Source organism: Lycorma delicatula, chromosome 10 (genome assembly GCF_047948215.1).
Source record: "Lycorma delicatula isolate Av1 chromosome 10, ASM4794821v1, whole genome shotgun sequence".
Classification (NCBI taxonomy): Eukaryota; Metazoa; Arthropoda; class Insecta; order Hemiptera; family Fulgoridae; genus Lycorma; species Lycorma delicatula.
In genome coordinates, this window is record NC_134464.1 from 3,599,568 (window position 1) to 3,622,931 (window position 23,364).

At 32.3% G+C, this 23,364-nt stretch overlaps 1 protein-coding gene across 2 annotated transcripts in view; it reads left to right on the forward strand.

Moving 5' to 3' along the window:
- The window catches only part of LOC142331827 (uncharacterized), a 53,942-nt gene extending 30,797 nt beyond the window's left edge, over positions 1 to 23,145 (forward strand). For both annotated transcript variants that reach the window (XM_075377970.1, XM_075377969.1), the window contains 4 exons: positions 4,473 to 4,599; positions 7,397 to 7,470; positions 17,498 to 17,662; positions 21,606 to 23,145. In XM_075377970.1, coding sequence (XP_075234085.1) covers positions 4,473 to 4,599; positions 7,397 to 7,470; positions 17,498 to 17,662; positions 21,606 to 21,798 — 559 coding nt within the window. In that variant the 3' untranslated portion in view covers positions 21,799 to 23,145. The remainder of the gene's footprint in view (positions 1 to 4,472; positions 4,600 to 7,396; positions 7,471 to 17,497; positions 17,663 to 21,605) is intronic.
- The last annotated feature ends 219 nt before the right edge of the window (positions 23,146 to 23,364 follow it).

Here is a 23,364-nt window from a genome sequence, read left to right on the forward strand (position 1 = left end):
AATTTAAATACCGGCTTGAAGGGTTAAGACAAAATTTTAAACTTAATATGTTGATTTTGTATAATGACACTAGTTTGTATTTAAAAATCACTAAAATTATGACCGAAAATTGTACTTACCTTTAAAAACAGATGGTATATATATTTTATTTTTGTAAAATAAAAAGTTTCTCTTTTTTTTAGAAGCAATTGAAAAGTCAAATTTTTTTATTGTAGACTTGTTCATATAATTATATATTTAGTTCTTACATATGTAATTATAAAAGAAAGATATAATTAATTTAAAATAATATTTTACAATATTTTTCTTGATTGAATATTATTTCTGATGCGAGATAAAACATTTTGTCTCTAATTTTATAAGGAAGTAAAAGTTAAAACGTTAACAAATTGCTTTTAACAGAAACATCTGATTACTTATAGCTATTCTTAGAATTTATAAATGTTTCTTGAACCAGAATATAACAACTGCATAATTTTGCTTATTAAGTAACAATTATTTATAGGAAAATAGACTGTTGTGAAGTTCAGTGGATTGTCTTCAAATTAAATAGTGTACATTTAGTTAAGTGTGTGGTAATCATAAATGGGAATGAAAGGTTACAGTGTGGTAACAACAGGTGGCCAGTAGCATAGGTGACTCTGTTACAATTGCAACATGCAGCTGCCAACAGTAAAAAAAAAAAAAAAAAAAACATTAATTGTTAAAATATATTGTGAATAGTTCTTCCTTCAACTGAGTCAAAGCAGTGGATGTAATTCATTCGTTTCACAACAAAAAGGAATACATACATTAACTTTTTTTTCCTGTGGATCTAGCTTATATAAAGCACGAGGTACAAGAGGCACCAGTCAGAATTGTTTTCTGTGAAATTAATGATGTTCACTGTACAGCCCAGTCCCTGTGAACAGAATGGTGTCTTTTGTAGGACTAAATATCACAAGTTTGTGAGCTTGGTTGTGCTGATATCTAACAGTATTTTGGCTTTGAATAAGGTAACATGTAATCACTTCACTTCTCACTTTCTATAGTAAATCTTGTACTAGATGTTTTGTTATTGTTTTTTGGAGAGCTAGTTATTACGTGGTATTAGGTCAAGTTATAATACAATTATTAAAGTTTTATGGCTATTAATATATACATGAATAACGTTGGACACAGTACAGTTCTGGTCATCCAGAAAGTTAAAATGATTAAAGTTATCCGTGTGGAGGAAGAATTTTTTTTATCATTTATGTCTTGTATTGCATGAAAGTTGTGTCTCGTATTTGATCACACTATAATGATATTAATTTTTTTTAGAAATTGTAAACATATATTAACTATAAGAAGATGGATATGTTTGATTTTTTTACATTTGCTAATAAAGTAGTATAATGTGTTATTGTTTAGCGTTGGGTGTGAGAATTCAGAAGATTTGTTTGTTGGACAGGTAGAAAGTATTAAGATGTTAAAGAAGTGATTTTGTGGGTAATCCGGAAAAAAATATAGATTTGAAAATTTGTGCTTAAATTTACTCACGACAGACACTTGAAAAAAAATTTTTTTTCAGAAATTCTTTTATTTTTTATGCATGATGATGTACTATTGTTTTTTTTAAGAGTTATTTTCATTCATTGAACTAGTAAGAGGCAGATTTAGTCATGTTGTAATAATAAAGATCATTGATAACTTAAAGAAATCTCTGTGTACTGAAAAATAAATAATTATATTGTTTTCTTGTAATTTAAAAACATAAAAGTCGTATTCAGTTGTAAATTAATAAACTTGTAATAATTATAACCATTCATTATTGTTTATGGAAAAATGTTGAAAGTATATGTTTGAAGTAGTAGTTATTTTAATTTAGTAATTTATGATGTTAATCTGACACTGATAATCCTTTATTATGGTGTTTTATTGTATTATTAGATGCTATGTAAAGGTTTGTCCTATACTTTTGATTTTGAAATCTATGTACCGATTATGATCAGTGTCCACAGACTTATTAGTCGTCATTTCACAAAGAATTTTTTGCTCTTTTGATTCCTGTCTCCTTTTTTTGTAATGATAAAATCACAATTCTATAATCCTGTCTTTCTGTTTCAAAAACAACCATCGAGTGGACATGAAGTTTATCATGACACTGAGATTACTGAACCATTCAAATACATGGTCCCAGGAGCTTTGAACAAATTTTAGTAACCTCGCTTTCATTTCCGTGGCCATCACAGTCTATAAAGTCAAGTTTACAGTTATGATCTGAAGATGACAATAATCAGCAATGTTGGAAGGATGAGTGTGAATTCTACTGTGACATTTTGTAATATGTGTATGGGAATAACCAGAATTGTTAGATAATATTATAGCATTTTATTACGGATATATTATTTTGATTATATATTCATGATTTATAATGGAAAAAAAAATTGTATAAAATAACCTCACAATATATTATTCATTAAATTAAAATTACAAATAATGTAATGAAATTACGAATACATAGAAAGCTTGACATTAAAACAATGCAATTCACATAACATCAAACCATCCTTGAAATACATAAATATGAGAGCTATTTATAAATTAACCCTCATGTTGAGTGAAAAATTTACCAAATACAAAGTTTTATATATGTACTTATATTACTTCTTAAATTAGTCCTTGTCCAAGTTCAATCGCTGATTGTTACATTGGCTACTCCCTCTTCAAAGAATCATAACAATTTCAAGGTGCCAATGTACTCTTCCATTTATTGACTCCATTTTTGAGTTCATTGCATTTGAAGTGTTGAGTAGCCTGCCCTTTCTTAATTTTTTGAACAGATGAAAATCAGATGGTGCCAAATTAGGGCTGAGAGAGAAGTAGTAAAAAATTTGCCATTTATACTTGTTTAGTACACCTTTATTGCACGCTAAGGCATAGAAACCATGTATTGTCATGCAAAAGAAACAATTCCCTTTGCTTGCATTCCTCGGCATTTATTCTGTGTCGCTCTCCTAAGTTTTGTCAACATATCGTAATAAAAATATTTGGTTTTTGTTGTACTTCACAGCCTTGACACATGATAACCATAATTTTTCAGTTTGAATTTTTTAGGCCTGTTTAGCATGTGCTGTTTAAATTGTGCTTTTGTTTCTGTACTGATGAACTGAATTCATGTCTTTTCCCCAGTAACAATATTATCAAGAAATTAACTTTCTTTATTCTGGTACTGCTGAAGAAAAGTCAGTGCCTTTCACTTCATTTTGTGCATAACATTCATAAAAACCCAATTTGTCTTGTACAATGCTGTAAAGAGTGCACCTTGAAATTTAAGAAAAATGTTCAGTAATTGTGAAGCTGCATTTATCATGAACTGCATTTTTAATATTTTCAAAAAGTTCAACATTCATAATGGAATGATGTTGCCTTCTTCCTTCCTTGTCGTACACATTAGTTCACCCTTTCCCTGAATTTCCTGCACCATTCTCTGACAGATCCATCATTCATTACATTATTACTGTAAGCTTTTCATAGTGACAATAGACGTTGGGTAGAGATATATTCTGCATACAAAAACTAATGACGTTACGTACTGCAGAACTGGCTGGAGTTGCAATAATCGCCTCCATATTCACCACGTACTACTTGAGTGACACAGAACAAAATGGTGACCAACTGTATGTGTCTGATAAAATTTAAGCTTAACTGATGTGTATTGCACGTGCACTATATTGCTTTGGAAAGCAATTTATAACATCCAACTGGAGGTTAATTTATGAATAACCTACTACATACATGCAATAATACAGTTAAGGTGAATTTGCAGTTATAATAAGTAAGAGTAAATTATTTAGAAAATATTGCCGCCGGTAATGTTTACAAAAGTAATTATATGTACAAATTATGAGAAAATATTAATTCTTCTTCAGCCTAAATGACAACTGACAAAAATAATTCTTTTCTAGAAACTTACCAAATTTTCTGTTTAAAATGTTCATTTTGGCTGTTAATGAGAACTTTTACACGATTTCATATTCAACATATCAAAATGAATATAATAGCAATTTTGTCATTTTTACATGTAACGATTTACAATTAAAATATTTATTACTTGAAGTATATCTAATAATTGGAAAAAGGTTATTTAATAATCGAGTGAGGACTATGAGAAAAATTAGCATTTATTTAGAATTTTTTTTGTGCATTCTGCCTGTGTATGAAGTTCATATTAAATTGAACTTTTCTTTAGCTTTTTTTCATTATAACAAATTGTAGCAATAACAGGAAATTGCATACATTAACAGAAAAAAGAAATCAAAATCGCCATTTTTGTTCTTTATTGTGTGCATTAATTGAGTATTCAGCTTCAGATTTATGGGCAAAAATATAATGCAATGAGTAGTAGAGTTCAGTACGTACTGCTTATTTGTGCAGTACTATGTTGATAAATAATTTCTTTTACTACTTTATTATATGCTTTTTTAATAATTGTGTTTTATTATTTACAGGGTAGCAAAAGTTGGATTCAATCATTTCACGATCGCTACGGAAGTAAGTTTCAGCAATGATAGTGCAAGAAGAAATGTGCTTACAAATGCTGTAAAAATTTTAAGAAAGTCTTATTATACTCTGCAGGTTAGTATTACTATTAATTAAGTAATTATACTAAAAATAATCTGTTCAAAAAAATATTTTGTTTTCTTAAAATAATAAGTTGTTTTAAAGGTTAAGTAAAAAATATAAATTTATTAAAAAATTATTTGATCAGTTTCTTTTTTAAATAAAATGTTACAGGTGTTTCTGATCAGACCTGCTTTCATTATCGGTTTGTTACTGTTAATTGATCTGATGTTATTATGAAAACATCTTGTAGCAAATAACAGTTCAGTATATTTTTTATTGGAAATTGAGCATATCTGTGAGACTTGAATCTTACTGTAAAGTTTGGATGATATTCTCTGTTCACCATTTGTTACACATGCCTATGGTCATTTATGCGCTAATAGTTGTAATGTTTTAAAATTATTGAATTGACCAGTATTTCTGCCAAATTTTTAATTCAAGCTACAATAATTTTTGTATGTAAAACCATAATACCAATGAAATTCACGGAAACAAGGTATAAAGCATTAATGCGATGAGTAAAAATTCTATTTAGTCTGTGTAAAACGATTCAGAATGTTAGAATAAAAATTTGTGATAAGGATTATTCTTGTGACCCTTGATCAACAAAAACTTGATAAAATAACATTTTTCAAATTGTCTGATCACCATCCAGGATTGGGAATTTATTTTTAATTTTTCTGGATATTTCTGGTACGTTTCCTTGCAAAACTGTAAAATTTAGCCTGTACTGGATTTGTGCATGTCAGGTACAGTATTGATAAAAGACCAGACATCTATGAGTAGGCTTCTGCATTAGAATCTCTTTGCTCTGATGGTATGTTTTCATTTAAGCTTATCATATTTTCAGCTTAGGTAGAGAAAATTGGAGGAATTTTCTGTATGGCAATTGACAATAAACTAAAGATGCTGTCATAGAACCAGTTAATCGGACTGATTGCAGGAAAGTATTTTGATACTCTTGGATCACTACGTCAGGTGTCTCAGTGTTGGCAATGATTATTTCGAGAAATAGCATCAAGTAACAAGTTTTTGTAATAAAAGTTTTTAATTGCAATATTTCCTCATAGTTATACAATGGCTGAAAGGTGAGGTATATAATCTAAAAAAGAAATAACAAAATAAAGTTAAATTCTTACATTTGTTTTGGTACCGATCTCAAAATGCATTCATCATACAAGGTCTGTCAATAAAGTATAATGAGACCGGTTCAAAAAAACTTTTTATTTACAATCCAATTCAATTATACATGGACTCTATCACCTTCAAAATAGTTCCCTTAGGAAACCATGCAAAGATTCAAATGGTTTTCCTACTCTTCATAGCAGTGTTGGAACACAGAAACCGGAATATCCTTCAGATTGTCAGTTAGATTTTTTTTTAATGTTTACTACTGTTCCAAATTGGGCCCTCTGAGGTGTTTTTTCAAAGTCAGAAACAAGAGAAAGTTGCAGGGATTCAAGACAGGTGAATAACGTGGTTGAGGAACTACAGGAATGTTCTTTGTCAAAAGCTCATTAATTGAGAGTGCTGTATGGCAAGGTGCATTGTCATGATGCAGCAGCATCCAGTTCTCTGACAGCTGGTCTCACACGGGCAACTCTTTTCTGTAGTCTTTCAAGAATTTCTCGGTAAACTTATTGATTTACAATCTGTCCTGTAGGCAAAAACCCCTTATGGACAATATCATTGCTATCGAAGAAACAAATTAGCACGGTTTTGATTTGCTCATTTTTGCTTTTTTGGGATGTGGTAAGTTTGAAGTAGGCCACCCCTTGCTCTGGTGTTTTGTTTCTTGGTCGTACTCAAATATCAAGATTCATCACCAGTAATAACATTTTTTAGAAAATCAGGATCAGTTTCAATTCGCCCTAGAAAATGGCAGCACACTTCCACTTTATTGTTTTTCTTCAACAGTAAGGTTTTTTGGGACCAATTTTGAACATTTTTTCATGTCCAATTCGTTAGTCAAGATATGATAGACTATAATATGGTTCAAATTCAATTGTTCTGCAGTCATTCTGACAGTTAATTGCCGGTCGTATCGTATCAAGTCTCTGATTCATCCAACATTGTTGTCACTTTTAGATGTTAACGGTCTTCCAAAATGTGGTTTGACTGCAACTGATTCCCGGCCGTCTGAAAAATGCTTTAAACCACCAAAAAACTTGGGCTCATCTTCTCCATACGACGTTTTCAATTTGAAAAAGTTTCAGTAGCATTCTCACAGAGTTTAACACAAATCTTGATTGCACAACATTGTTATAATTAGTATCACTCATTTTTGTAACGCACAACAAAAACTTGTTTCACAAAAAGTTTGTTTACATCTCATGCGGTAAAATAAACTAAAAAATATTAATACCTAATATAAATCAGCTGTTCATATAATCTTATGTTTACTAGTAACTTTACAGTGTTACCACTTTGGTTGCCAGAAAAACTAGTCTTATTACTTTATTTGCAGACCTCATATAATAACATTACATTAGTACTTTTATTTGAAATGTAAGTAAAAATGTGCATTCTAAGTTCCTGTTGTGGTCATCGGTTACTTCCTAAGCCCAGAAAAAATTAATATAAAAAATGAATTATTAGAACTTCTTTGCTTATTCTAAGAGCTGATTAGCGAATCAAATTGTATTTTAAAAATTAACTTTTGTTAGTGAACAATTTAACCCGTGTTAATAGATGAGGATCATTGCAGCATTTATTGTAAAAAGTACATTACGATGAATGTCGTTTGTAAGCAAATGCATTTTCTAATTTTCAGTAAATAGTTGTAAGTTTTTTATTTTTTTTTTTTCAGGTCAAATGTGTTTATTTTAATAATGGATTTATCGTTAGGCGCTCTGGAGAGATAGTCAAATTGGACATAAATAAGTATGTTTATTACAGTGTCTTAATTATTGTTCATAAATGTATATTATGTTATTCTGTTTTTTAAAATTACTTTTGCCAAATATTCCTATTTTATAGGAACTTAATTTTTGGCCTGCATCAGTAGTAAATAGTTCTGTTATAATATACAGGATTATAAAATGAAAGGGTTGACAAATTTTATTGATACAAATTACATTTGAAAATAGTTTAGTAATACAGAAGGAACTATATTTTGAGCATTATGTTTGAGTGATGTTATATTTTATGTATTCTGCTGTTCAGATCTGAGAGTTAACTTATATAAAAGAAAAAAAAACAATAACAATACTTGAAGGATGTATAACAAAAAAGTGTGAGTAGGTAATGGTGAAAACGTGACTTGATTTTCAGATTCACTGCACAAAATAGATTAAAATTCACTTATTGGTGTTTCTGTTCTGAATTCTTTTTTCTAATTTGCAGACTAGTTTTATTTACTGGTCTACATCTGGTAATAATATTAATTACTGTTGATTACAACTTATGTATGTTGACTTATATGTCATTTTATTAATACAATTGTTGATAAATATCTTCTAAATTTATGTTTCTTGTTTTAAATGGAATTAAAAAATTTATTTTTTTAAATAATTTTTATTTATTTCTATAAAAATACCTTTATATTCATTTTGATTTTGCTGTAAATTTAACTCATGACCAATTTTATTTTACATTATACTATGCGTATCAATACACTTTGTTTACCGCATCATAATATGTATTTATTTTGTGTGACCAAAAGTAGTTGACTTTTTATGCATTATTTTAGAGATTTTTTATTGGTTTTCTAAAATTTCCAGTTACTGTTATTTCATTTTCATTAATATTTATTTTTACATCTAAAGAACTTATTAGATCTATTATAAACTTCTATAAGTACATAAATGTTAATTCTAACGAATTAACATTTATTTTATTGCTATTTGAATTTCATTTGCTTAAAATAATTAAATATTTTTCTTGTCACCATTCTAATTATATTTTAAATTACTCATATTTAGTGCAATAATTTTTGCCAATACATATGAACATTTGATAACATAATGGAGAATAACCGAGAAATGTTAGAATGAAATAATAATAATGTTAAATATTTAGAAAAATATTATATTTGTAAATATAAGCAAAAACATCTGAATGAACAGGTAAATTCAGAACACACTGAACTATTTAAAATAGACTTGCTTTAATACCTACCATAAGTGTAACCATTATTTAATTGATCTTGACAATTGCCAATCAGATTTTACATAAAATACCTTTAAGGTATTACCTGAAATGATTATAATACGAGGTATGCTCTGTGACGGGGAATCTTATTCTTTAAGACTTTGCGGGTTGGCGTCCCCACGTGCCTAGTCTCTGCAGTTTTTCTTCCTACTACACACTGAGCTGCAGAACACTTTACTGTACACATACTCTACACCAAGAACACTACACAGTTTACAACATATATCCTTACACAACTACATTACAACATTCTACACTGTTTCTTCTTACACATACACTCAGTGATGTTGCGACACCTTACGAAGCGCAACCGTAACCCAAGGTGGGAACTGTTGTGCTGATGGGTGATTGGCTCTGCGTAGTGAGTCTCAAACGATGTCCTCTGAGCATGTAGGTGAACCCAGTTGTATTTAGCTCTAGCTTCAGTACACGTGCGCTCTGCTGGAGTGGTCCTTTATATCGCCAGTACTCGTGGGACCAAAATTACAGGCCTACTTCCATGATGGTTGTTGGTCCATCTGAACAAACAACACCAAATCCAGTCTTGTGTAAAGGCCTTGATCAGCTTTGTCTGACAACGAGTAGTGGAGTTAACAATGCGAATTGTGAAGCAGACCATCCACCGGTTAAAAATATTAGATTTGTTGTTATATGAAGTATTCAGGAAGGTGGCACCCTTCCTGATCAAAAGATCTCGCCCTTCCTGATCAACAAGGTTGTAACAGGATCATGTGGCTCACTGAAGAACATCAAAAAATTAAGAGATGGATCAATATTGGTTGAAACTCATAACAATGAGCAGAGCAGGTCTCTCTTACGCATTACTAACATGGATGGTATACACGTCAGTACGATGTACCACAAAACTTTGAATACTAGTCGGGGAGTAATTTTTTGCAGAGACCTTCTGGAGCTGGATGTAACAGAAATTACTGATTACTTTGACCTCAAGAAGTAATAGGTGTGAATCGTATCATGAGACGGCAGAGCAGGTCGGAAGAACCAACACCATCTCTTATACTTACATTTAGTTTTCCGGTACCACCAGAGCTGGTTAAAGTGGATTACCTGTCGGGTCAGGTACGATTATTTATACCCAATGGGATGTCATCTATGACATCCCATTCATCAAAACCCCCTCTTCTATCACCTCGTATACTGGAGGATATGGTTGAGGAACTGCCTAAAACTTGCCATCAAAACTATGAAGAAGAAAGCCGGATCACATACAACTAATCTTATATATTTTTCTGAATTTCTGTACCTATAAACTGTACTTATGAACATTATTTTGAGGATATTAGAATATTGGCGTGCACATATGAACCACTAATCATGTGCTTCCAAGAAACGCATCTCTTACAGTGAGATGCAATAACGTTCGGAGGCTATTTCTGTGAGAGGTAAGACTGTTAAATACACAGTAGAGAGAGTGGTGGAGTTGCTATTTTCCTGTGGAATGAGGTGTTAGCTATGAGGATACCACTAGCTACTCTTATTCCTGCTGTTGCTGTGAAGGTCTCTATACCCTTCAAACTGCATGTCTGCAGTTTGTATTTCTTGCCAAACTGAGTTCAATGCTCTAGAAATTTCAAATCTCCTTGCGCAAATCTCATTGCTGTCGTTAATAGTAGACTTCAGTGCCCACCATATTTTCTGGGGCCTGACTTTCTGCTCCTCTTGAGGAAATATGATAAGCATGGTGAGACAAGACTTGGACCTTTGTCTACTGAATGATGGTCACACACATTCATGTCCTTATCTGGTACATTATCCAACATCGACCTTTCCTTGTGCTCGCCGAGTTTATTCCTTTGTCTTAATTGGTCGTTTGTGATGACTTTCATGGCAGTAATCACAGCTCAATTATTATTGCTTTTAATGTCAACCGCAAGGTGATGAGAATGCCACAGAGATGCGATTGTTGAAAAGGTGAATTGGAATAGTTACCATGACGCCTTCCCATCACAGTACGACAGTAGCATGGGTGTCCTTAATCAATCAGCTTTCCTCTATTACATCTGTGATACTTGAGGCTGCTAAAAGGTATATCCCACAAATATCAGGAAACCCTAGATATCCTTCTGTTCCTTGGTGGACTGATGATTGCAAAATCGCTATTATCAGACGATGACAGGCGCTGCGTAAATTTAATTGCAGTATGAGAATCTAGATTTGTACCGTAAAGCCAGAGTGGTATGTTGTCAAGTATTCTTGGATGCTAGGAGGAAATACGTGGACACCATTTCATGCACTACTCCCTCATCTACTGTGTATTATCAATTTGTGGATCATTTGAATCTGTTCTTGAGCTTCTAACTGAAGGAGAACTCAGATCATCTTCTGCAGTGGCTAATACCGTAGCAAATTCTTTCCACTCGGTATCTCTCACTTCATCATATAGTAACGAATTTAAAAGGTATACGATACATATGGAAGTATTATCGTTCAACACTGGTGATACAGTTGGTGAATTAAATGCTCCGTTCTCTTTCACTGAGTTGTCACACACCCTTAAAAACTCACGGGATACCTCCCCTGGGCTTGACAACATTCATCTCTATGCTGTCACACCTTCCTCAATTGGCATTACAACACCTATTGAGCATTTATAATGGTTTGTTCTTTGCACAAGTCTTCTCACCCATCTGGTCTGAAGCCGTTGTCGTACTGGTTCTTAAACCTGGTAAGGACCAAGCAAGTTCCTCAACCTACCGTCCTATCTCCTTGACTAGCATCTTATGCAAAGTGATGGAGAGAATGGTGAACCGCAGACTTGCATTGTTCTTAGATAAACATGGTTTTTTGTCTCCAGAATAGTGTGGTTTCCAACAAGGATGATCCTCCACTGACCATTTAGTGTCATTAGAGATGTCTATTCAACACGCTTTCCTATTACGCCAGCGCCTCATCTGATATCAGCAAGGTGTTTGACACGGCTTAGCGGCATGGTATTCTACGCACCCTCAACGAATGGGAAGTCCAAAGGAATATGCTGGCTTTTCTTAAGGGTTTTTTAAATGACCGAAGTTTCCATGTTCGTGTTGGAGATTTTCCGGTAGCATCGTCTTGGAGAATGGAGTGCCTCAAGGAAGTGTATTAAGTACCACCTTATTTCACTATAGCCATCAACATTATTACTAAATGTGTGCAAACACACCTGTTTCTTGTTCTTTATTTGTTGATGATTTTGCTATATATGTTGCATCTCATTCAACTTCCATGGCAGAGAGACTACTACAGTACACTGTAACTCACCTTAAAGCTTGGTTCAAGGTTTAACCTTGAAACCAAGGCTTCACATTTTCACCTGAGAAGACAAGATGTGTAGCTTTTTCTCACCTGCAGGACCCCTTCATTCCGCAATTCTTTCTTGGTGAAGAGCTAATTGCTATCTCTTCTTCTATCAGATTTTTAGGCTTATTTTTTTATAGCCGCCGTACGTGGGTCAAACACATCAAAGAATTGAAAACGAGGTGTTCCAGACTTCTAGATATGCTGCAGGTCCTTAGCAATACCAATTGGAGTGCAGATCGCTCATGTGTGTTGCGTTTTTACCATTCCTTGGTTCGTTCCCGTTTGGTAGTGTCACCTACTCTTCAGCACCTCTTTAATACCGTGCTTAAGATGCTAGATCCTGTATATCATGCTTTCCTTCGGCTTGCTACAGGTGCCTTTACATCAAGCCCTGTTGTGAGCATCCTTGTCGAATGCGGTGAGACATCACTTTGGGATAGACGGAACCAAGTATTAGTATCTTATTTTAGCTGCCTTAAGGGACACCCAGATCACCTGGCTTTTGACACAATGCTTGGAAATACTTACTTTCGCAGGTATGAGGACCATCCACATTCTACTGCACCTGCAGGTATTTGTACCCAATATTTACTGCACCTTCTATTTTTCCTATTTATCCGTGTTCATATCTTCCGTGGACAATCACTCCCGCATACATTTTATGTTTGGCCTCACAAAATACAATAAAGAATCAGCACCATCTATTTTCTTTCAGCAAAAGTTTCACCATATTCTTTTCAAGGCAAACCCAGATGTAGTGGTATACACACATGGGTCGAAACAACACGATAACGTTGGCTGTGCTTTTATTCTTGATGGCCGAACCTATATGTTTGGTCTACCTGGTATTACAAGTGTTTTTACTGCTGAATTGTATGCTACAAATAAGTCTCTGAATATCATTAATCTTAAATACCATCATATCGTTATGTGTTGTGATTCATATAAAATCTTTATAAAAAAAATTTTTAGAAATTTTCTTTTTTAGAAAATCTTTATTCCAGACATCCTATTGTTGACATCTACAATGCATTTTCCGAGTTGAGCCATCGTAATACACAAGTGATTTTTCTACTGGATCCCTAGCCACATGGGGATTCTGAGTAATGAGCGTACAGATACTGCTGCTACTAAAGAGGCATGTAGTCAACTTATACTTCACTGCTCATGTTACTGCATCCAACTTTGTTAACTGTGTAAAACACTATTTACGCAAAGTGGCAAGATAACTGGACTGCTATGGTAGATACCAAACTCCGGCACATTAAAGGTTCTGTGTTCCATGGGTCTCCTCATACAGGAAAATTTGTCGTGAGGAAGTCGTCCTCTGCCGATTGCAGATAGGACATACAAGAGCCACTCGCGGGTATCTGATGTCAGCAGTAAATGCAACAGTATGCATGCAATGCAACTGCCGCTTGACTGTGCAGCACATTCTTTTGGAATGCATATGATATGCAGCCTTGCATCGTAAGTTTAAATTGCCCAGGAATTTTTGTCAAATCCTTGTGCAATAATAAAGAAATTTTAGACCGGGTGTTTTTATTTCTTCAGGGTGCTAATATTTTACACATTTTTTAATATTTATTTTAAGTTTTTGTTTTTCTTTATTTTAATATTCTAGTTTGTTTTTATATTTCTCCTTTAAGGTTTCATTTTGTTTTAATTTTTTTTTATACTATAGTTTTCTGTTTATATTACATGTTTTGTTTTCTGGGCGTTTCTTTTAAATTTTTAATGGTAAATTTTTTTTTTTAACATAGTTTTTAAAACACTTCCATCATGTTCGAGCAATGATAATGGTGAAACATTTTTCCTACAAAAAAACAAAAAAAAAGAATACGAGGTATGATCTAAAAGTATCTGACCTTCTTTTATATTGCAGTAACCATTTGTAGTGCAGGAAGAGGACCGTCAATTGTGATCATTGACGTCCAATTGTGATCATTGGCGTATCATACTCGTATATGTTGTGTATGATTCACTGTTTTGCTGCCGTAGTAGCCAGATCATGCATCACAACTTTAACCAGAATTCTTTCAACAATGGAAGGATTGCTTGGATAAGTGTTACATCAGAAGGGGACAAGTAGGTTAACTAGAAACAAAGGGGACAGGTAGAAACTAAGTAGGTTAAGTATTTTTGTTTTTATAAGGCAAAGTCTGATACTTTTCGATACATTTCAAAACTAATGAGATTAATATTTTATGACTGATAATGCTTAGTCAACTTAAAATCTGAAACTGAAAAAGGAGTAGGTGTTCTATATAGTATTTTATATGCCGAATCTGAATATGTATTCCGAAACAACCCATCATGTAATGTTCTTAAATTACAACTCCTTCAATTTATTTGCTCCATCATTCGTGGCACAAACAATACAAATAAATTAACACATCTGTATGTTTGCTTATTCACATCTGATAAATATTGTGATGGATGCTGTAGACCTATATTTGATATATAACAGCTGAGTGATGTCATTTTATGTCAAGTCAGACATGTATAAACATGTTAGTGAGTCAAGTAATGAGTAATTCAACGTGATGAAATTTTCATTTGTATGAGTTCAGCTCTTGGTATGCCTTGCTGTGTTCTTTAGTTGTGGTAGTGGTTTTATCATACACGTATTATAAAGATTGTTTCATAAGTGACGAAACAATACATGCTTCACATGTAGTATGCATCAAGTGCTATATTAAACTAATCTGGTGGTTAAAAGGAAAAAGAACATTTGCCTTTTGGTGTTCCTACAATTTGGCAAGAGCCTACTAACCATTATTATGAGTGCTATTTTTGCTGAAAAAATGTTACTAGTTTCAATTCAAACAATAAAAGCAGTGTCGCATACCCAAATGTTTGTTCAGCTGTGAGATCAGTACTTCATTGTGTTGATTGACCGATTCCAATTGCTTCAACTTCTTAGAAAGAAATTTCTGATTCCCCAGAAGGATCAACCAATGAATCCTCAACTTCAATAGATATTAATTACATTCCAGAAGAATCAAATACTGAACTTCACACAAGCAGAACTGAGTGATCTAATTTGTGACTTGTATTTGCTGAAACGACATGTAGAATTCCTAGGTTCACATCTTAAAGAGTGGAATTTATTAAACAAAATATTAGAATTTCAATAAATATAAATTGAAATGAAAATTTTCTGAAATACTTTAGAAGAGATTGTTTAACTTGTTCCTGCTATGTGTTAGGGGACTAATGTCTAAACTGGAGATTGAATATGTTATTCATAATCGGTGTTTATTTATAGACTCATCAAAAAGAAGCTTAAAGGCAGTGTTGTTACATAACTCGAATAAGTTTTCTTCTATAATGGGAGCACATGCGATAGGAATGAAAGAAACATATAAAAGTATATCAAAAATTTTAAAAGCTATTAAGTATGATAAACACTCATGATGAATCATTGATTAGGTCCTCCAAGTGTACTTTTTGGTGTTCCTTTGTTCAAGAGCAAGGGAATAGAGATCCTTGGGGCATTATATACAGACTTCTTGGGCATAAGCGCAGGAAAAATGTTCTCTTGTCAGCTTTGTTCACCCGCAAGGGTGTGGTAAGTGATAAGGACTGTGTTTTTAATATTTTGCTGAATGATTTGCTCCCGGATAACACTGTGCTGGGTGAGGTTTCATACCATTGCTGTATCAGATGGGAAGTTGTGGTTTTCGAGGCCGATTTACAATCTTCTGAGATCACTGAGGGAAAGGTATGTCAGGTGATCTGCAGTATGACATGGCACAAGGTCCCTGGATATGATTGTATCACAGTGGAGCTCCTCGTCCGAGCGCTTCCAGTAGTTATTTTTTCCTCTAACTAGAATTTATAGTAGGTTGCTCTTTGCTGGCCACTTTCTGGCATGTTGGAAGTGTAGAGACTTGATATTGTTGTTAAGAGGTGACGACAAAGATCATATTGTTAAATCTTCTTACTGTCCACTAACGCTCTTGCCTGTGATTGGTAAGATTTTTGAGAAGGTCCTATATTTGGGTATTAATGTTAGATAGGTCACTGATCATTTGCTAACGGGACAATCAGTATGGTTTCCAACCGGGCAAGGGCACTGAGAATGCCATACTAAAGGTGATTGCATGAAGCTTCCTCTGCTTCATGCAAGTATGTATTAGGGATCTTTCTGGATATATTTGGGGCATTTGATAACTTATGGTGGCTCTGCCCTGTTTCAGATGCAGAAACGAAAATGTACATGAACTAAATTAGAAGTGTTCTCAAGTTATTTAGCCATTGGACTGTTTCTCTGCATGATGGCGGCTCAGAGGTTCATAAGACCCTAACTAAAGGATGCTCTCAGGACAGTGTTCTGAGTCCTCTTATTTGGATTATAGAATTCGATTCCATGTTATATTTAAGGTTGTCGTGTCATTGCTTATACTGACAACATGCTGCTGCTGATTGAAGGGATTCGCGTAATGAAGTAGAGTTCCAAGCTGCTCATGCTTGTGAGATACTGGCTGTGGAGTCTCCACCATAAGATGATTTTCAGTCCAGAGAAAACTACAATGATGTTGCTTAACGGTCGATTGGCGTCTTCCTGATGAATCCGGTTCGGATGGCTGGTCTTCCCATTTGGTACATTATGGCTCAAAAGTACCTGGGTGTTATCCTTGATGAGAATTTTCGGTTCAAGGAACATTTACAGTAAATAACCTATTGATGTCAGAAAAAATGTAGGAGATTGAAGACCGGGGCCTTGGCAGGTCATGTGGAACAAATCTCCCACAGATTGCTACACGCCTGATATATTTCCTATAACGTCTGATTTAAGTGCGATTACAAGGGTTTCACCCAATCAGTATATCACACAGTTTCTCTCCGGTCATGGTGCCTTTCAGGCGAGTTTGACTAGGTTTTGTTTGGTGGATTCGAGTCAGTTGTGGGACCCTTTGCATTGAAGATAGAGACTGCTTTAAATATTTAGCTGAGGTTTTTTCACGATTAAGTGAAACCAAATTAAAAGAGGGATTATTCATTGGCCCACAAATAAGAAAATTAATTCATGAAAATATATTTGACAGCAACTTGAATCCTAAAGAATTGCCAGCATGAAAGTCATTCAAACATGTCGTTAATGGTTTTCTTGGAAACAAAAAAGCTGTAAACCATGGTTGGCTATAAATGAACTCTTAGTGAACTACAAAATTTAGACTGCAGAATGACATTGAAATATCATTTTTTATATTCTTTTTTTTTTTGTTGAACTGTGTAATTAGTCCTCATCATTAAAAAGACTTAAGATCTGTTGAATTCTCGCCAGAAACTTTTATGACTCTGTAAGTTTATTGAACTGACTGGTGGTTTTTATTTATTATTAATTACTTGCATACTACAAAAAAAAGATATATATATATATATATATATGTTTATAAAATACATTTTTATAACCTTTAAATTGTTTAATGTTGATAATAATTATTACTTTCAGAACACTTGATCAAAAAGTTTGTAAAGAATTGTCTACTTTTCCTGGAAATAAAAAAGGCATGAATAAGGTAAAAAAAATTATATTTGATTATGCTGCAAAAGATGACATTTATGATTTGGTATTTTCATATGATTTTACTGTGAAAGAACATAAATTGATTAAGCTGTGAGTAATGCTTGTTATTTAATTTATAGTTTTCTTTTGTGCTATTAATTATATGGTTATGATTATGTAACTATTTTTACTTATTCATCTCTTCATCTTATTAAAATTAGTTTAACTTAACGTAATGACATCATGTGCTCTCATTAGTTACAGATATTCCGTTCCTGCCACATAAACACTAATACACTAATGCTGCTTGCTATCTATTTTTTGACTTGATATAAAATTATATAACCATTTTTTGCATTTTGAGTTTTGTTGTTTGTTTTAGGATTTGATTGGCGATAGTCTTGTTCAGCAGTAAAAAAAATCTCTTTTTTGATGAAATTTTTAAAATACAGCAAAGCTGTATGATAATTTAATTAAAGATTATATTGATTTTAAAATCTTTTTTGTGGTAAATGTTGCTAAGCCAAACTTAATTTGAATTTTATAACTAAAAATACTATTTTGATCGGTCTAATTTCAGTTGTTGACTTGAGTTTTGTTAATATGCCATTCCAGGAGAAAGGTAATAAAGTATATCGGAGGTTGTATCTGGTAGTACATTTCTTTTGTTCTATTGGCGGTCATCATTTTTCCCGTTATTCATTTGATATTGGATCAGGCTACAGATAAATATTGGATCAGATATTCTTCCTAGTAAACTTTCTCCACTGATGTTCTTTTTTTCAGGCCTTCCTCTACACAGTTTAATTGGATCTTTCTTAATCTTCCTTGGGGGTCTTTCAATTATATTTAGATTAAAAGTAATCTTTTACCAGCTTCCTTAACAACAATTCAAAGCTTCAACAGCACTTACACCATACTGTAAAATCTAATTTTACTAAACTTTTTTCTAATAAAAAGCGTGCTTTATTTTCTCAATCTACTCTTTGTTCGATGACATTGTTGACATATTGATATTGTACTTTTTCTTTTGTTTTTTAGTTCTAAGGTAAAAATTTAAAATTTGTTTGACGATTTTAGATAATCTCCTGCACAATCGCTATTGCTTTCTATGCTGGTGAAAAATTATGGAAGTTTACTCCCAGGGATTTTTTTTTATTGTAATGAAAATTTAATACTAAAATTGGAATTAATAAAGCTTTTAATTTATGTATTTATTCTTAATGGATTATACCATCATTATTATTTTACAATGAAATAATAATTATCATCTATTAATGATAACAGAAGTATGGTATCTGAACAAGCTTACTAGTGGATTATAAAAACAAAGTTCTGTTGCTCAGAAATAGAAAAAAAGTAATATTATTATTGTTTTATCCAGTAGTAAACGAAAAGTGCTGCTGTCTTTTATTTTCATTCCCTACTATTAACATTCCAAAACTCATTGACCGGCTCCATCTCATTTTCTGTGAGTAGCCATTGTTATGGAGTCCACCTCACTTGCTATGTCAACATGTCTACTAGAATGTACAGTGAATTGTAACTGCTGAAAAAGTGAAAGTTAATGACATTCATTGTCTAAAAACCGTTTATGGTGATGAAACTGTTGATCAAAGTGTTGTGAGTAGGTGGGCGATAACATTTTGTGCATCAGAAAGTAGTAAAACAAATATTGAGGATGAATCTCACAGTAGTTGACCGTTTTCTGTGACCAATAAGAAGCACCAAAAGGTGATTGATGAATTTATTCAAAATGACCCATCAGATAACACAACAATGTATCACCACCATATTCAAAAACAAATAGAAAACATTACTGCATAACTGAGCTGCTGTAAAATTTGTTCAGATACATCATTATCAAAACACTGAATATCAGCAATTTACAGTCGTGCAGATTAATGTGAACAGGAGGTAATTTTTAGTTAGTTATCTTGTTTCGCTGATTCCAGTTATACCAGCTGTTTTCCTCAATTTCAAGTATTGCCTGAAAATATCTTGTTGCTTACCTATTTTATTTTGGTTTCTTCTAGTGTAAGTGATCTTGTGATTCGTTTATAAATTTAGAAAAGTAGTAATATGGATTTAACTCCTAAGAAAAGAAGCAAGATAATAACACTCAATAACATACTCGTATGACTCAAAGACAGATAACAGCAGAGTGTAAGATTAGTCTAGGTGTAGTAATAAGATAATAAAACAAAATCTTGAGATGGGTACAATTTCACCCCAACGAAAAGGTCTAGGAGAAAACATAAAACAACCTGAAAGTATGATGGTATTTTATGTAGAATAAGTAAAATTAATCCTCAGGAAAATAATTTTGAGTTACAAAAAGACTTCAAGTCAGCTAGAGTGAAAATTCATGATTCTACCATACACAGAAGACTTCTTTCTGGAAGGCAGTCGCAAGGTATGAAAGCCTATAAGAAAACAACTTATAGAAGATGCCATGAAGAAGAAAGGGCTTCTTTGGGTTAAAAAGTACAAAAACTGCAGTGCTTTCAGACTTGTAGAAAAGTCGTTTTCTCCAAGGAAAATGAGTCATTTTCTAGTGTCACGTGTGCAAAGAAATGATGAGCAGGTTTTGCCAGAACACATTAAACAAGTAAAGCATCCTTGAAAGAGATGTTTTGGAGTTGCTTCAGCTTCTTTCGATCTAAAATTTTAGTACCAATCTCCAGGATGATGAACAGTGAGAAGTACATCCCATTATTGGAAAAAAGGGCTCTACCAGAACTTCAAAAACTTGCAGATTTACTTGTAGTTGAAAACGCTGTTTTTCAACAAGATTTTATCCCTGCCGCTCATCAAAGAAATTTAAGCTTTTCATGTCTCAAAAAGGGATTTAGTGTTTGGACTGGCCTGAAAATTTACCAGACCTAAATCCAATTGAAAATTTGTGGACAATTGTGAAGAAAAGGCTGAGAAAATTGGACTGCACTACCAAAGAGAAGATGATTAGTGCTGTGATAAAGGTGTGGTTTCACAATGGTTTAAAGAATGAGGACATATTAAATACTAAAAAATATTGTAATAAACACTACATTCTTTATATGCAATAAATTTGATTATTTTTTTAAAATATACTCCTGTTCACATTAACTTGCCCAAGACTGTAGTTCACTATAATCAAAAAATTTGAAACATAACCCTCTGCAAAAACACTCATGATAGTGATCTGGATTCCAAACACCTGTACGTAACTGACTATGTATAAATAATGTACCTGTAAGCCGAGTTGATTGTAAGTTCTTTGAAACTTACAGAAATTAAAAAACACCTTAGGAGATATGTGTGCCACGTTCAACAATCCGTGGAGCCATTAACTCTGTAACATGATATTGTTTAGCCACACACATTGCATGCAACTGCTGAGGCTCATGTGAAGTTGAAATTTAAACCTATTTCACATCAAATATACTTACCATAATTAACATCCCGTGATTTTCATTTCTTTTCACAATAAAAGATTTATATTGAGGGTATTCATTTCACCACAGATGATGAACTGGACATACATGAGGCCATGGATCACGGAAAAACTGCAACCATTTATTCTTCATTGACAGAATGATTCACTGTTAAAAAAAATACGTAAACAGTGTTGTGGGAGAAATAGTTACTGTACATGGTGACTAGATATAAAAATAAATGTAAGGTTTCACTGCAACTAAAATGTATTTTTAAGGCATATTTATTTAATTTGACTGATAATCAGATTTATTTTGCAATTATGAGTGACTGAATTATATTTCAGCTATCCTTCATAGTTGTACTTTTTGAGTAATTTATAGAAGTTAGTTGATAAATTATTAGTATTCAACTATATTTTTAAAGCAGGTGTTAGATTCATGTGCATTATTCAAATTTACTTTCAGTATATATAAATAAAAAAAAAATGTTTTTAATGAAAATTATTTTTTAATATCTGTATTTGTTTTTTAAACTATCATTTATTTATGTTTATGTTAATAAAATTATATTATTTGTTTAAATTTATGCTTGTGTGTTATAACTTTTGTCTTGCTATGTAATCATTTTATTTCAGATGGGCTGAAAGTAAGAAACTTATTGTTAGAAAAGCTGGTACAAACATGAAGAAGCATATTTATTTGGTCAAACCAAGCAATGATGTGTGGAAAATTGTTGAACACTTACTAAATGGTGATAAAAGATACTTAGAAAATTATCAGTTAATACCACCTGGTGGTGATGTAGATATAAATACCAAAAAAAGATAATTTCCAAATAAACAATAATTTAAAACTATAATATAAAGGGTACGTGAATTAAGAGAATAATTTTTTAATGCAAGTAAAACAGAATTGTCTTAAAATATTTGATGAAGATGCTGAAATTATCTTTGAACTATTTTCCCTCCTATGTAGATTTGATTAGACTACTATTTCTGCTTATTTGTTTTTCTCCTGATTATAACTGGACTGTATGTGCTTCAAGGACACCCTATATAGGACACCTTAGTAAAAGTCATAAACTGTTTATGTTAAATGTTGAAAAATGTAGTCCATAAGTTTAGAGAACTCCTTAAAAGCTAATGTGCAAACTAAACCTTGTAAAACAACTGTTTAAATTTAAACAATGTTACTTAGATTTGAGCAATCAAAATGCTTCTTGATCAAATCTGATATAATTGCATATTTAAGAGTATGAAATGCATTTAAATTTAGCTGAATATAATATTAAAATAAATGTTAAGTTGGTTCTGTTAAAATTTGAAACAAATAAAATGTAATGACTAGAAGTGCGATGTGTTCGTTTTAAATTGGTCACCATTGTGATCTTAAAAATATAAAAGATTACGAAAAATACTACGTTATCTCTCTTATTTTCTAAGGATAATAAGTGTGAAAATACTCTCATTTAATACTTGCAACCAAAAATTTTATATAGTTTTAATGCTTGATCGTGGTATTTTTAATTTGGAGAAGTTAATGAATTTAAAACTCATTTTTTATAAAGTTAAATTTGAGTAGGAATTATTTCAAGGAGTTTCATTAAGGCTTTTTAATTAAATATTTTAGTACATATTGCATCAAGCATTCAATGTGAATTTCATGTTGTAATTTTTGTTAATTTCTTGAAGTGTTTAAGTTAAGAGTTCTGAAAATTGCTGAAATTTGTAGAACTGTCAACATAAGAAGAAGCTCCCTTGAAATGAGGCTGGTTTTGACTCTTGACTAGCTAATCTCAAGAAGATTTGTAGGTAGATATACCATTAAAATAAGTAAGCAATAAAAAAAAAAATTAAACAATTTCTTAATTTGTTCTAAAGGGCTTTTCAGCTACTGGAATTGGTTTTGAAAATATTTTTACTCTCAAATCTTATATAGAACATGGATCATTTACCACAGCTAGTTTAAACTTTTTTTGTAATATTTTATGCAGTTTTCATTACTGTTAATCTACTACAGAACAATGCTGCACAGCCATCATAGTTTTGGTAAGCATAACTGTTAAAAGTAATTTTAAGCAGAAGCAATAACTTCTTTGGGAATTGCCCTTAGAGATCACCTGCAAACTTTTTGATCCATTTTTCCCAATTGTTAGTGTTTTTCTTTTCAGTTCAACATCATACCACTTTTATGTGATATTTTTATGTGTTATTTTTTTTTATGTGTTATTTTCTGTTCTGTTATTAAATTACAGATGCTGTTTTTAGTTTATTCCAGTAATTCATTACTTCTGTGTAATATAATTTATTATAGTTGTTACTATTATAAGTACGTTTTTGATTCTTTATTAATTATATAAAATTAAAATTATTGTTTTGATTTGTATAACTAACA